General features: G+C 56.8%; 2 protein-coding genes across 3 annotated transcripts in view; both read left to right on the top strand.

Moving 5' to 3' along the window:
• Window positions 1–6345, top strand: part of GRK3 (G protein-coupled receptor kinase 3) — a 61031-nt gene extending 54686 nt beyond the window's left edge. For both annotated transcript variants that reach the window (XM_021544711.3, XM_021544712.3), the window contains one exon: window positions 236–6345. In XM_021544711.3, coding sequence (XP_021400386.2) covers window positions 236–397 — 162 coding nt within the window. In that variant the 3' untranslated portion in view covers window positions 398–6345. The remainder of the gene's footprint in view (window positions 1–235) is intronic.
• Window positions 6346–7975: 1630 nt separating this feature from the next.
• The window catches only part of MYO18B (myosin XVIIIB), a 59302-nt gene continuing 52067 nt past the window's right edge, over window positions 7976–15210 (top strand). Inside the window, exons 1-10 of the mRNA XM_021544591.3 lie at window positions 7976–8225; window positions 8347–8408; window positions 9009–9164; window positions 9254–10279; window positions 10494–10560; window positions 10695–10807; window positions 10933–11109; window positions 12084–12282; window positions 13216–13358; window positions 14314–14414. Of these exons, the coding sequence (XP_021400266.1) occupies window positions 8036–8225; window positions 8347–8408; window positions 9009–9164; window positions 9254–10279; window positions 10494–10560; window positions 10695–10807; window positions 10933–11109; window positions 12084–12282; window positions 13216–13358; window positions 14314–14414 (2234 nt within the window). The 5' untranslated portion in view covers window positions 7976–8035. The remainder of the gene's footprint in view (window positions 8226–8346; window positions 8409–9008; window positions 9165–9253; window positions 10280–10493; window positions 10561–10694; window positions 10808–10932; window positions 11110–12083; window positions 12283–13215; window positions 13359–14313; window positions 14415–15210) is intronic.

The raw sequence follows: 15210 nt of genomic DNA, 5'->3' as shown, positions 1-15210 counted from the left end.
TCTCACTGTGGGGAGCTGCTGGAGCTCGCTGTGGAAGGGGAAGTGTTCAAGTTGTCAAAACCTTGTACCAGCTTCCGTTGGGGTGATGGAGAAGCTAAGGGCTGCACATGGGCTACAGCCAAATTTGCTCATTCCTTCAGAAAATTAAAATATCTTCCCTAAAGTGCTGTCTGAGAGAGAAGACGCTGTTGGCCACGTAGCACGAAGTGCCAAACTGCTTCTGTGTCTCTTGCAGAGCGACCCCGAGTTTGTTCAGTGGAAGAAAGAGCTGACAGAGGCTTTCACCGAGGCGCAGAGGTTGCTGCGCCGGGCTCCGAAGTTCCTCAATAAATCCCGCTCCACAGTCGTAGAGCTCTCGAAGCCCCCGCTCAGCCACAGGAACAGCAACGGGCTGTAGGAGACACCGACCACGTTCCCACGGGGAGAGCTGCTTGGTGAACCTGCAGAGTGTCCCGAATCCTTGTGAACGAATGACTTTGTGCAGCCCTGGAGGCGGGATGCGCTGGCGGGAGGAGGAATTCGATGTTTACAGCGTGGGGCCACGTCAGGACTCTGTCTCCGGCGGCGGGGGGACCCTGCCCCAAGCGGGTCACCGGGCGGAGAGGCTGCTCCTTGTCCCACGCGTCCCCAACCCCGGCGGGGCCCGGCTGAGCTCCGTCCCTCTGGAACTACTGATGGAAGGAAGAGGCTTTGTGTCCCCGCCGCGGGGGTGGCGCGGGTGCTGCTGGCTGGGTGACACTCCCGCGGTGACACCGAGGGAGCCGGAGCTGCCGCCCGGCCGTGGTGGGTGCCTGCCCCTCGCTCTGTCGTGTTGCCGTGTCCTTCCCGACCATTACTGCTGACTCTCTGATAACCTTGCTCCATACTGCTGATGATCAACAGTGTGACTCTGATGCACTTCAAAGTACTGAATTCTTAACTGTCCTGTGGTTTAAGTGTTATTGCTACTTCATGGGAGCGTTGAACTCGAATTATTCCCTGGGTTTGTTGTACTCACTAATAGTAGCTACCACCGTTTTGCTTCTTCTACGTATATGCAGTACTATAACTGACACAATAGAGTAATAATTGGTGAAGAGGAATTTATGGTAGCTTCATCTAGTGCTCTGTTGTATAAATCGACTATTTTAGCACAGTTTTTAAAGAGCAGATTCCTTTTGACAAGTTTACAGTGAACATAAAAGACAGTTCTTTTCCATTTCAGGTCAACTGCACTTTTTAAAAAAAAAATTAAAAAGAAATTATTCAAATCCAGTGCATTGTAGAGCATGTGCTGGGTTCTGGTGTGTGTGGGTACCTCGGTACGTATCCCAGATCACTCCTCAGCCCTGGGACTCGGGATCCTCCTCTGCTGTACACAGGTGTGTTCCCGTAGCATAGAAATCCCCAAAAATCCCCAGTTCCCCCTGGAGCCAGGCCCAGGAGGTTCATGCACATATCACAGCTTGGCTTGGGAAAGGATCTCTCATTTTCTGTTCTGAAGAGTTCAAACTGCCCACAGTGAAGGCAGTGTGATAAAACTGAGCGTGGAGCTGACAGAATGAGCTGATCAAATGGTTTCTGTTAATTCTACCTGAGGCATCAAGTGTGCTGGGTGGAAAGCCTTGCTTGAAGGAAAGATCTCATCCTGAGCTGTCCCACAGCTTCAAGCTGGGCCTTGCCCTGGGTGTTGTGGTGGTTTGTAAGAGAGAGGTCAGGGCTGAACTTCAGCTGTTTTCCCAATTCAGTGAACGGCTTAGAGAAGATTTTTCTTCCCAGCTACAGAGGTACAACTCTCACAGTCCCTGAAGATAGTGGAGCTGTGCCTGTGTAAGTGGGAGTAGAAATCGTGCGTGGTTTGTCGAGCGTGTGTGGCTGTCAGAGTTCCTTGGAGAAAAGTAGTAAAAGTGGCTCTGTTTGCTTCTGCATGGGAGCTGGGTTTGCTGCACAGCTTGTACAAACCCTGGCTGACCACCTGGGGCTGCACCAAAGGGAAAATGCATTCTGGAAAATACCCCTGAGAAAGTGGTTTCTTTCCATGATTTCCCCCCCCCTCCACCCCTATTTATTTTCCCAATTATTCTGTGTAAACAGCACCAGCCTCTCTGTTATTCCTCAGAGCATCTCAGCTCCTCTGTAAGGAGCAGTGTCAGAGGTGGTTGGTCAGAGGTTGGACTTGATGATCTTGGAGGTCTTTTCTGACCTAAAATAATTCCATGATTCTTTGTGTGGTATTTATAATGTGTTCGGGATAAAAATGTCTCATCCCGCTGGTGGTGGTTCAGCTTTCCCTACAATACCATGCAATGCTCGTGTTTTTCTCCTTGATTTAGAAAAAAGCCCTTGGATTGTGTTAAAACCTTCTCACAGTTCTTGTGTAACTTGTTTTTACTTTCTGAGTCCCTGCTCAGTCCCATTCTTCTCCTTCAGTTATTTTCCATGGCTGGATTTCACTCTCACTCCGTGTCAGCAGATTGCGGTGCCGATGTCAGTGAGGGAGGAGCAGGTCATCAGCTGGGAAATTGTGCCTCAAACCCAGAGATTTTATATGAAATGAAGGCTGTATATTGTCTTAGGGAAATAAATTTATTTTGAAATGTGAAGGATTTAGAGTGGCCCTGGAATATCCTCATTATGGTGCCCCATCCAACCTCCAGTGGGAGGGGCAGGAAAAGATTTGGATTTCTTCAGCCAGCTGTGATTTATTGACAATTGAAAATAGCTTTATTTTTGTGACTTGTATCTAACTGTGCAGCTAGGAGAGGAGAGGTTATCACAGTGACAAACTCCTGAATGAAGGTGGGTTCCCTGTAATAAATGGGGCTCTGTGTGGAAAAGTGACTGGATGTGTGGAGGGAGAGCTGGAATTGCACTCTCCAAACCAAAAAGTCCTAGATACTGCCCCAGTCTGTTCCTTCTTGGTTTAGGAACCAGAGTCTCTGAAGTTTTTGTATTGGACAAAGATTCCTGGTAGTGTTAATTTGCAGGAAGGTTTTTGGCTGTGTGATTAGGATCCCTTGTTTATTTGCTAATTATTTTGCAAATTCATGAAACCGTTAAAGGAGCGTTTACTGTGGGGTGTTTTTTGTGGTTTTTTTTTGTTTGTTTGTTTTGGTTTTTTTTCCAATCCTTCATCCAAGTGTTGGCCATCCACTTCTCCAAGCGTAAATCTTCTTCCTCTTTGTTGTGTCTGAGCTTTTTGTGTTCTTGTCCCTGGTCCAGCAGAGCCAGCAGGCTGCAGGCTCACGGGTCCTTCCCAAAGTGCTGCTGTGAGAGAAGCTGGAGTAATGCTGGAGTGCATCCAGCTGGGATTGACATTCCTGGTATGTTCCCCCACCCCCCAGCAGGCTTCAAAAACTCTTGGAGCAGGCTAATAATAGCTGGAAGTGTGTCTGGAAGGGAAGCCTGGCAGGTAGGGAGAGAGCAGCTTTGGGGACAGAGCTCGGCTTAGTCACATTCGAGTTTTCCTCAATTTCTTGGGGCTGCCCTGAGCAGAGACAGGAGTTGGACCCTGGTGATCCTTTTGGGTCCCTTCCAGCTCAGGATATTCTGTGATTCAACACCTCCCCTTTAGAAACCCAGTGGAAGATTTTCCTCTCCCACTTCCCTCAAGGGGGGCAAAACCTAAAAATGGAATTGTGAGGTCGGGTTTGGCTTTGAGATAAATCAGATGTTTGCAGCCCAACGTGGAGGTGGTGGAAACACTGGTTTGTGCTAAAAAAGGCTGGTTTTGGTTGTGATCCTGCCCATAGTGGCCACTGGTGCCCAGAGGAGCTCTGGGGGTTGATGTTCCCTGAGCAGGACCAGCCCTGGCATCGTCATCCCTTGGGTCACAGGGAATCAGCTCGTGAGGAGTGAAATCCCTGGAGCTCTGAGTTGCTCTTTCCCTGGCAGCTGGTCAGCTTTAGGACCAGGTTCCTTGATCCCGTGTCCATATCCGTGTCCTGCAGCCCTTGGCACAGCGGTGTCACCGCCCAGCACGTGGCACTGACGTGGCTCCTCTGCCTCAGAGGTGTTTGCACCCAAAATATCCCCAGAGGAAGGACTCTTTGAAGTGTACAGTAGACAATAAATAATTCTAGTCGTGTTGATTAATATAAGGAATGAGTCAGTTCTATAAATGAAAGGAAAAAAAAATTCTGAAAAGTGTATTTTGACAAAGCATAGTATTAATTTTAATATTGTAAAAAAAAAAAAAAGGAAAATATCTAAAATATACAGAGAAAATATGTATATCCAAATGTCTGAGGAGTTTCAAGATAATCTACTTTTGTTTTCTGTTGGTTTCTATTCTATGGTGTACATATTGTGTGGATGGAACATCGGCTGTTTTAATTCTATTGTTAAATTGTATTTTTATTTTGTGTTAAACTAATCATCACAGACTCAGCTTTATTTTGTTTATGTAAAGGTTGCTATGCTCTGTAGGTATAAACCCGAGAATTCTATTTTAACAGAAAAAGCATTTTATATTATTTATTAAATACATGTTTCTCCAACTTCTGACATTCCACAGAATTTCTGCTCCGTATATGTATGGAAGTGGCAGCTCCTTTCAAGCAGGATCAGCCAGCTTTATTCTGTTTTTCATGACGAAGTAGGGATAGATTCCCTGAGCCTGTGCAGCCCTTCACTCCCTGCACAGGTACTCCAGGCTCTCTGCTCCTGAATGCAGAATCACCTGGAAAACTCCTGCAAATCCACCCCTCCATGGGATATTTCCAAATTTCTCCTTTATCCCTCAGAATTCCCAGAATAAGTGTTTATTCACAGGAGTCTGTGCTGAGTTAAAGAGAATTAATGACCTAAAGTGGGCCAAGGAGTCAGCGTGGGGTTTGATCCAGCTCAGCCATCAGGGAATTGCAGAGCTCTGGGAAGGAGTGAGTGGAAGGAGAGTCTGGACACGGGGCTGGGCTGCAGGACCCAAAATGTCCCCACTGGAGATGGGTTTGGTGTTTCAGGGCATCCCCTGATCCCTCAGAACAGGATCCTGAGGCAGGAGCAGTGCCTGTCCTAGAGCCAGGGCAGGACCCTGCTTGGTGTCACATCCCAGGGGAGGAGAGGCCACCAGGGACCCTGCAGGGACCGTCCCTGGGGTGTGGGGACGGTGACACCCAGGTGACACCCAGGTGACACCCCGGCAGGACCAGGAGCTGCCTCTGCTGGGCACATCTGGGCACATCTGCAGAGCCAACCCCAGTGCCTCTGTCCTCAGTGAGGTACAGAAATAGCCCTAAATTTATCAGGTCTCTCAGTTCCTAAAAATAATTCCAGTTGTGAGCATGGGCTGTGCAGTTTGAGGAGTACTCGAGGTGTGAGATTGTGTGCTCTCATGGTGCTGGGGGTCTGTGCTGGTCAGGGCTGATCCCCGTGGCACTGCTGGGTGAAATGTGGTATTTTCCATTGCCACACTGTGCTGGAATTCTCTCCTTGCTGAGGAGCTGCCTGGGGCAGGGAGGGATCCCTGCTGTGCTCCTTAGAGCAATCTCTGCCTTCTTTCCCATTTCCTGCTCTGATCCCACTGGATTTTGGGATGAGCTGTAGTCCAAGCTGTGCCTGGAGGGAGGGGGGAGCTGGCAGTGGGTGACACTGTGCTGGTGGCATTGTGACTCCCTAGTGACCCCTGGAAAAGTGCCGTGGTGGGGACAGTGCTGAGACCAGGGCAGCTGGCCTGGGGTGTCCAGGCAGGGATTTGGCAGAGAACCTGGGGACAGCTGCAGGAAGGTGGCTTTGTCCAGGGCCAGGTTGGTCTGGGTTTTGTGTGACACGCTGTGTTTCCAGGCTGGAAAAGGAGATGGGCTGGGAAGAGGCTTTCCTGTTGGTAGCAGGCATCTTCTCCTCAGGGAAAGGGAGAGAGCAGGCAGTGGGTGAGATGGCACAAAAAAAAACGTGTGTGAAAAACAGAATAAAGCAGGAGCATCCTCGGAGAGGGGATTTGTGAGCGCTTCTAGTGCCTCACTAGGTCCTTTAAAGCAAAAAGGAGCAGATTCACACGAACAGCTACTCGCCATGAAGGAAACGATCGAAAGAGAACCTGTCCAAAATGTGTAATTAATGGTAAGCAAAGCCAGGATCTGTAAATAACTTTAGATATTGTATCGATGAGATCATTCCTTGTTTTATGTACTTGGCTCTTTCCATATTTATTGTGGGGAGGGGGGTCCCGGTGCCTGTGAGCTGTGGCCTCGCTCCTCACGGACTGTCCCGGAGTTTACAGCCCCGTGGTGGCGGGTGTGCCACACTCGGTTCTTGCCGCCAGTATTTTTTTAAGGGATTATTTTGGCACAGCTAAGCTGCTTCTGTGTGTTGGTCAGTACAACTGCTCTCCTACGACCAGACCCCAATAAAAACCGTCCTTTGCGTGTGTGCCGGCGTCTCGTTCTTTCCGTGGCACTGTCCCTTCCCGTCAGGCTGTACTGGGATGCACTGCATGGACCCCACTGCCCCATGCCCAGCTAAGTCCCTGCCCTCTCCCCATGGTGTTTGTCCTGGTTTTTCTGAGGGACACGCCGTCTGTGTCCTGCAGGAGAGACGTGGTGTGGTAGGTGACCAAGGGTGGCTTCCCACCAGCAGTGGCCCCATGGCTGCAGTGCCACCAGGGAAGGATGATGGAAACCTCGTGTCCTCATGCTGTTCCCAGGTGGGATTGGGCTTGGTGGGATGCTCAGCCAACGCTTGGTCTCTTGCTGTGGGGGACTCCAGACTGACAATCCTGTTTCCTTTCTTACTACCAGAGCCTTGGGTGAGCCCGTGGAACTTTTGGGTCAGCGTGGCCGAGGTGGGGACATTGCCCCTGTGCAGCTGCACTTGTCCCGAGCAGGTGACATGCACCCTGACTGGCTGTTGGGTGCTGGGCCATGTGGGACACAGGTCCTGCTGTGCCCCGGGGTGTCACCCTTGTCCCCATGTGGTCACCACGTGTCCCCTGTGCTGCTCCCCTGCCTCCTGCCCTGGCCGGGTGCTGACCATGCTGCCGTCGGTGCCAGGGGCTATTTTGAGCTCTCCTCCTCCAGCTCAGCCCCATCTCAGGGCTGGGGCTGGTGGGGGGAGCCGGGGTGCTTTGGGGACCCCGGTGCTGAGCCCCCAGCCCAGGGTGTCCCCCTCGGGCACCACCAGAGTGCTCTGGGGGGGCTCACACCCAAGCGGAGCAGTTCCCCCATTTCTTTGGGGTGCAGGAGGCGAGCGCCAAGGAGGGCGCGGGTGGCACGCGTGTGCCAGCCGGTGTGGAACCGAGGAGCAGGAGGGCCCCGCGGTGCCTCTCCCCAGCGAGGCCCCGGTGCCACGGCCGGGGTATTTTTAGCAGTGACATGTGTCACCTCAGCTGCCACCGCGGCGGGGGCGGGGGCCGGCGCTGCCGCCCCGCTCGGCGCTCCCCGCGCTGCCGCCGCCGCTCTCGGCTCGCCGGGATCCCGGTGCTGGTGTGGGACACCGGCACCCACCGCCCCCACCAGGTACCCCCGGGGTGGGCAGCGGGGTCTGCGGGTGCCCCCGGGCCGGGAGGGGTATTTTTAAGTTGGGAATGGATGGCGACAGCGGCAGCCCCGGCTCCGGGGGCGGCTTGCAGCCGCGGAGGGAGCAGCGATGGGAGCGGGCATGGGGACGGGGACGCTGCGCCCCGCCCTGTGGCTGGGGACCCCTCGATGGCCTCGCACCAGGGTGGCAGCACGGGTGCCCAAGTAAGGACCAGATCCAAACGCCCTCGGCCCGCCCGGGGCTGTGTCCTGAGCGGGGGCAGCGCGGTGCTGGTGGCACCCTGGGTGCTTGGTCAAGGCACGTCCTCTCCGCGCCTCAGTTTCCCCGAGGACGGTCCCTGTCCGGCCGGGGGTGACAATGCCCCGTCGCTCGCCCGCTCCGGGTTCTGCGGTGCCATCGGGGCCAGTCCTGGCTGGGGGGACAGCCGGTCCCCGAGGCACGTGGCGCTCGGGGCAGCCGCCCGGGAAGGCAAGTGACATTCCCAGCCCGCTCCCGGCCGCTCCTGCCCTTTACTGTACAAGGAGATGCGGCTGCCGGGGAGGCACAGCAGCGCCCGGCGAGCCCCGACGCGCTCGGTGCATGAATGATGCCAACAGGTGAAGCCGCGGTCAGCCCCAAGTGGGGCACGGATGGGCTCCTGCGGCCACCCAGCCCGGGCCGAGGGGTCTCAGCATCACCCCCGTGCCACCAACCCTCTGTGCCGCACCTCCCCACGCTGCCCTGGTCACTGCCACCCGTGCCCTGCCGCGCTCCGGCTGGTGCTGCGAGCCCAGGTGGGCAATGCCTGGCGAGCTCAGGGTGCTCCCGGCCTGGCACAGCCCTGGGGCCGGCAGCAGCCCCTGGCTAACTGTCTCCTCTCTCTCTGCCCGTGTGTCCCCGCGTGTCTCTGCACAGCACCGTCCGGCCTCGCCGCCACCATGGCCATCTCCTCGCGCCTGGCGCTCTGGGAGCAGAAGGAAAGTCTCGGTCCCGGCTGGCACTGCCGGTGCTTTTGGGCTGGGTGCTCTTCCTGCCTGGGAGCTCAGTGCTGGGGTGTCACTGCAGCATCCCCCCGGCTCCCTGTGCACTTCCTCGTGCTCTGTCCGGCCTCCTGGCTCCGGGCTCCGTTCAGCCTGAGTGTTCTGGTTTGAGTGGTTTTCACCTGCCTGCTGAGCCTGGCAGGCAGGGTTTGATGCTGGCGCTGCTGCTGGAAAAGCTGTGGGAAGTGGGGCTGGTTTTGCCCTGGGACCTGCAGGGCTGCATGTGGCTGCGGTGATGCTGGAGCTGCTTCTTGCCTGGTTGCAGCCAGGATGGTTCCTCTGGTTGCCACGCCAGGGCTGCTGGCACAGAGGAGTGCACGTGGGCTCCTGCCGTGCCAGCCCTCGGGGGATCTGGGCGCTTCTCTCTGGGCTTTTCTTCTCGGTGCTTCTGCTCCCACAGCATCCCCGACCCAGCCTGGTGCCCAGCAGGAGGATGGGCAGTGCCCCAGCCTGAGCAGGGTGCCCTGCTGTCACTAACAGTGCTGGCTCCTGTCCCCGTGCCTGCCCTGTGACCCACCTCTGCTCTCCCAACCCCAGATTCGTGACGAGGACCGGGGGCCACCCCCGTCTGCCCCCCCCCTGCTCCTGTCGGTCATCCCCGGGGGGTTCATCAAGCAGCTGGTGCGGGAGACCGAGCAGGAGGCCAAGGCGGCGCGGCGCAGGAAGGAGAGCAGGGTGGGCACCAAGGAGGAGGTGAGCACTGAGGGACCTCACACCGGGGAGCTGGGGGTGTCCCCAGGTGTCCCCGGGTGTCACAGCAGGCTCCTCTCCTTTGCTTGCAGCCCGGTGAGGCCCGAGCCGGGGACGGCCCCGCTGCCCGAGGAGGGAGGGCCAGCGAGGGGACACTGAGGAACGGGCTGAAGGCAGAGGGGCAGGGGGACAAGGAGGTCACAGCCCCCCCACACAAGGAGCTGCCCCCTGTGCTGGGGACTGTCCCCAGCAAAACCCCGGCCCCTGCACCTGGTGCAGCAGCACCTGCCCCCAAACCAGCAGAGACACCCCTCAAAAAAGCAGAAATATCCCCCAAAACAACAGCACCTGCCCCCAGATTGGCAGAGACACCCCCAAAAAGAGCAGAGATTCCCCGCAAACCAGTGGAGACATCCTCAAAACCAGCAGAAACACCCCACAAACCAGCAGAGAACACCCCCAAACCAGCAGAGACCCCTCACCCCGGAGCTCCCAAGGTGGGAAAGCCATTGTGGCCCAGGAAGAGCCCCAAGGATTCCTTCTTGGGGAGCAGCCCCCCAGCTCCAGCCCCTGCACCCAGCCAGGGCCCCCAGCGCAGCAGCAAAATCCCAGGGAAGGAAGGGGACACATCCAAGGGGACAGTCCCTGAGAGCACCAAGGGGAAGGGGACAGTCCCTGAGAGCACCAAGAAGGAGAAAGGGACAGTCTCTGAGAGCACCAAGGAGAAGGGGACACCCCTGAGGCACGAGGAGCCCCCAGCCAAGGTGAAAGCCCAGAGGGAGCTGCTGTCAGCCAGGAAAGAGCCAGAGAAGATGAAGAAAGATGTTGGAGGTGGCAAGAAGGAGCCAAGGGAGATCAAAACGCCTGAAAAAACCACAAACAAGTCGGAGGGTCTCAAGGCAGAGCCGGGAGGAATCCAAGAGAAGTCCACAGATGTGGGAAAAGAGGTGGGGAAGGTGAAGGAAGAGCTGGGAAAGGGTAAAGAGATGCTGAAAGAGAGCAAAGGGATTGGCAAGAGCACGGACAAGGACCAGGCTGAAGAAACATCGGGAAGGAGCAAGGGGATGAGCAAGAGCATGGAAAAGGACCAGGATAAAGAGAGCACGGACAAGGAGCAGGTAATGTGTTGGGTGTTAGCCGGGTTTTGGGGCACTGGTGCAGTTTTGTGGTTTCATGCAGCTCCTCCTGTTCCCGTGGGCTGTGCTGGGGGAAGGCGACCCCAGGTTTGGATGGGCAGGAGTGTGGAAATATCCTTTTCCGCGGGGCAAAGGCGGTTTGTTCAGCTCAGCTTTCCTCCCGCTGCTGCCCAATTGCCCTCTCTGCTCCCGCCAGGCTCCGGGGGACGTTTGGTACGAGGCAGAGAAGGTGTGGCTGGTCCAGCCGGATGGGTTCACGCTGGGTAACTCTCCCTGCCCTGCCCCGGCTGAGACGTGCCGGGGGCACAGAGCTCCGGCTGCTGTCCCCGCTGGGCTTGGCCCCCCGGCTCTGCCCCGGCTGTCCCACGCCAGGGACACTCACCAGCCTCTCCTGCAGCCACGCAGCTGAAGCCGGACGTGGGGACACCGGAGCTGCCGGCGGGGAGGGTGAGGGTGCGCCGGGACGAGGATGGCACCGTCACGGAGGTGGATGAGGACAGCGTGCAGAGGGTGAGCCCCTTGCCCGGGGCACAACGATGGCATCTCCAGCCGCTGCCCCGGGCTGGCCGTGCCCAAGGTGGCACAGCCCTGCCGCGACAGCAGAGCTCGAGGGGTTTCCGGGTCTCTTCCCGCAGACCAACCCCCCCAGCCTGGACCAGGCCGAGGATCTGGCCACCCTCATCAGCCTCAACGAGTGCAGTGTCATGAACACGCTGCGGCAGCGCTTCCGTGCCCGCCTGCCCTGCACCTACGCGGGGCCCAGCCTGGTGGCCATCGCCCCCGGCCCCGCGCCCGCCGACGGCGCCGGGAAGGTGAGAGAAGGGACCCGGGGCACGGGATCCCCCGTGGGAAGCGGCCACCAACCCTCCCGGGGACAGTGGCGGAGGGCGCCGGGCGCGGCGGGGCCGGCAGGTGGCACCGTGAGACCGTCACAGTGCGGGGACAGTCGGGACAGAGGATTCTCTGGGGACATTTGGGACCGGGGATGCTCTGGGTATATTTGGGACCGAGGATGCTCTGGGGATATTTGGGACCGAAGATGCTCTGGGGACATTTGGGACCGGGGATGCTCAGAGGACATTTGGGACCAGGGATGCTCTGGGGACATTTGGAACCGGGGATACTCAGGGGATATTTGGGACTAGGGATGCTCTGGGGACGTTTGGGACCGAGGATGCTCTGGGGACATTTGGGACCGGGGATGCTCAGAGGACATTTGGGACCAGGGATGCTCTGGGGACATTTGGAACCGGGGATACTCAGGGGACATTTGGGACCGGGGATGCTCAGAGGACATTTGGGGCAGGGATGCTCTGGGGACATTTGGAACCGGGGATACTCAGGGGATATTTGGGACCGAGGATGCTCTGGGGACATTTGGGACCGGGGATGCTCTGGGGATATTTGGGACTAGGGATGCTCTGGGGACGTTTGGGACCGGGGATGCTCTGGGGATATTCAGGATTATGGTTGCTCTGGGGACATTCCAGATCAGGGTTGCTCTGGGGAAATTCGGGACTGGGAATACTCTGGGGACATTTGGGACTTGGGATGCTCTGGGAACACTCGGGACCGGGGATATTTTGGGAGGGGGATGCTCTGAAGATACTGATGGCCAGGAATGCTCTGGGAGTACTTGCTCTTGGGGCTGGGGGTGCTCTGAGGACTCAGACTCGGGAGGTTCTGCACGCTGGAGAAACCATAACCCCGAGTGTGAGCACCTTCAGGATTTTCTCCATGAGAAGCCTGTTTGGGATGCGCTCGGTCACCCTCTCCCTGCCCGCAGGCTCCCAGGGGGAGGCGGGACAACCTTCCCCCGAACATCTGCTCGCTGGCACACCGAGCCTACAGGAACCTGCTGATGCAGCGGCAGGACCAGGCCATCGTCCCCCTGGGGCACAGCGGGGCCGGCAGGACCCGGTGCTGCCAGAGCGCCCTGGAGTACCTGGTGGGCATGGCAGGCAGCCTGGACGGCAGGGTCTCAGGTATGGGCAGGGTCTCAGGTGTGGGCAGGGTCTCAGACACTGCGGGGTCTCAGGTATGGGCAGGGGCTCAGGTGTGGGCAGGGTCTCAGGTGCTGCAGGTCTCAGACACTGCAGGGTCTCAGGTATGGGCAGGGTCTCAGTTGTTGCAGGGTCTCAGGTGTGGGCAGGGTCTCAGGTGCTGCAGGTCTCAGGTGTGGGCAGGGTCTCGGGTTCTGCAGGGTCTCAGGTGCTGCAGGTCTCAGGTGTGGGCAGGGTCTCAGGTGTGGGCAAGGTCTCAGGCACTGCAGGTCTCAGGTACTGCAGGGTCTCAGGTATGGTCAGGGTCTCAGGTGTGGGCAGGGTCTCAGGTGCTGCAGGTCTCAGGTGCTGCAGGGTCTCAGGTATGGTCAGGGGTGGCACTGGGTGCTCCGTGCTGGCCGGAGGCAGCACACAGAGCCAGGGCAGGCTGGGGGCACACAGCCCCACAAATCCTGACCCGATCTCTGCCGCCTGGGGTGGCTCCTGAGCAGCCAGTGTGGCTGCCAGTGCCATTGTCCCCATCCCAGACTCAAAGGATTTGCTGCTTTGACCAACACCAGCGTGAGCAGCGGCAGGGAATCACTGGAATCACTCCAGTGCTTGGGCCAGCACTTTCCCACCTGCTCGGGTTGCTGGTGACGCTGCTCTGCTGGGCAGGCAGTGGTTTCAGAGGGCAGGGTTGGATTTCGGAGCTCTCTCGGGTACACTGTGCTCTTGCAAAGGGCTGAGGGATGGCCTGAACAGGCTGGGAAAGCTGGCAGGTCCCCTTCTGTCACTGGACACCCGGTGTGGGATGCTGACCCCACGCCCAGGGCTGGGACAGACCCCGGGAGGAGCAGGCAGAGGTGAGGCAGGAGGAGCCACGTCCTGCAGAGCTGCAGGGAGGCTCAGGGGGTTCTGCTGGTGGTTTTGCAGTGGAGAAGATCCAGGCCATGTTCACAGTCCTGGGAGCCTTTGGGTCGGTGACCACCAGCCACAGCAGCAGCTCCACGCGCTTCTCCATGGTCCTGTCGCTGGATTTCAGTGCCACTGGGCAGGTCACTGCTGCTCACCTCCAGGTACCTGTCACCTGCTGAGATGGGAGGGCTGTGGCTGAAAATGGGGGTCCTTGGGGTGGGGATGAGCCACCCCTGTGCTGCACTTCCCAGCACGAGGAGCGATGCTCTGCTCCCTGCTCTGCTCCCTGCTCTGCTCCCTGCTCTGCTCCCTGCTCTGCTCCCTGCTCCTCCTAAACCAGAGGTGCCCAAATAACCCCTGAGAAGAAGCTCTGGCAGCAGCGTGCCAGGGTCCCCCAGCCTGTGCCTGTCCCTGGCAGGGAGCTGGGAGCAGTGCTGGGATGAAATGTTGATGAGGAAATGTATAATTCAGTGTTTCATTAGCAGCACCTCAGGCCGCCTGGAGCTGAGCCTCGGAGGGCTTTTATCACATCAGGGCTCTTATCAAAAGCTCTTTAATCAGAGCTGCCCGTGTCCCTAGGCCTTGTCTGAGGGAGGGGAGGGCTGGAGCCTTGTCTGCTCCAGGGGAGCACCAGGGCTTCCCACTGCTGGCCCTGCTCTGCCCTGGGCACCCACGGGGAGCTGGTGGAGCTGTCCTTGTGCAGGAATGTCCCCAATAGTGCCACCAGAGCCACCCTGGCCTGTCTGTGGGACAGTCTGGGCTGGGACCCCCAGCTCTACAGACTCATTGCTGGCCCCAGTGCTGGCACTGAGCACCTTTGGCAAGGCTGGGGCTGAGCTGGGCTCGTCTGGAGCCCAGAGAATGACTTCTCCCAATCTCTGCTGGGGCCATGGCACTGCCCAGACCCCTGGAAGCTCAGAGGGACCGTGGGTGTTGCTTTCATGCTCTGAAGTTGCTCCTCAACACCTGGATCATGATTCAGCTCTTGCTTGCACAGCTTTGGGTGGGAGGAGCAGCCCCCAAACCCAGCTGAGTCCTTGCAAGGAGAAATCCAGCCCCTACTTGGCAGCTGCCAGGAGCATGTCCCCATCTCCCTGTCCCCTTCTCCCTCCCCAGACCTTGCTGCTGGAGAGGGCCCGTGTTGCTCAGCAGCCCGAAGGAGAGAGCAACTTCAACATCTTCCCACTGCTGCTGGCAGGGCTGGATGTGGCAGAGAGGTGGGTGTGAGGCTCCAACAGCCCCGGGCTGCCCAGGGATTCCCCATCCTGTGCACCCAAATTCCCTCCATCGGTTTATTTAAAAAATATGGATATTGATCTAGTGCCGATATCCAGCTGTGACAGACAAAAACTCTCTAACAGTTTAAAGTTAGAAAGTGTGTGTTTATTGTGTGTGGGATCGCTCCTGAATCCACACTGCAGCTTCCAGGTGATTAGAGAGTAGTTTTATCCATCCAAGTATTGAATACCCTAAATATTCATAATTTTGGCACATCCCATTCCCCATTCAGCATGTGTGGTTTGTCCCTTGAAATGGGTCGGTGTCCCTTTCATGGGGAGGGGTCCCAAAATGAGGAAGTCAATGAAGTCTTCCTTGTTCTGACCTTTCTATCTTTTCAATGCAAATATGACAAATGAACTCTTGGTAGAACTCCCATTCCTTGTCTTCAATTGGTTTCAGAACAGAGGAGGCCCACAATTGTCTCATGTTCCTAAAAGCTATTTGTCAGTTTGTGTATTCTTCATTATAAACCCAGCTAGCTAAACATTGTGCTGACAAGCAATCAATTATTAGTTAGCTACTAACTCCTAACTTCATCAAGGCCTACTCATTTATTATTATTTTTATTTTAATTAACTCTAGTAAGGCTTATTTCTAACTAAAATCTTAACTCCTCTAAAATCTCTAAATTCCTTAAAGTTTACATTTCACCATCAGTGGGGTTTTGAGAGCCCCTGTAAGAGATTGTGAGAGCAATTGCATTAATGGGATTTTTCTGCACGTAGAGAGATT

This window comes from Lonchura striata, chromosome 18, assembly GCF_046129695.1.
Source record: "Lonchura striata isolate bLonStr1 chromosome 18, bLonStr1.mat, whole genome shotgun sequence".
NCBI classification, from domain to species: domain Eukaryota; kingdom Metazoa; phylum Chordata; class Aves; order Passeriformes; family Estrildidae; genus Lonchura; species Lonchura striata.
The sequence above is the reverse complement of the archived record's forward strand: the minus strand, read 5'-3'. Positions and strand labels throughout refer to the sequence as shown.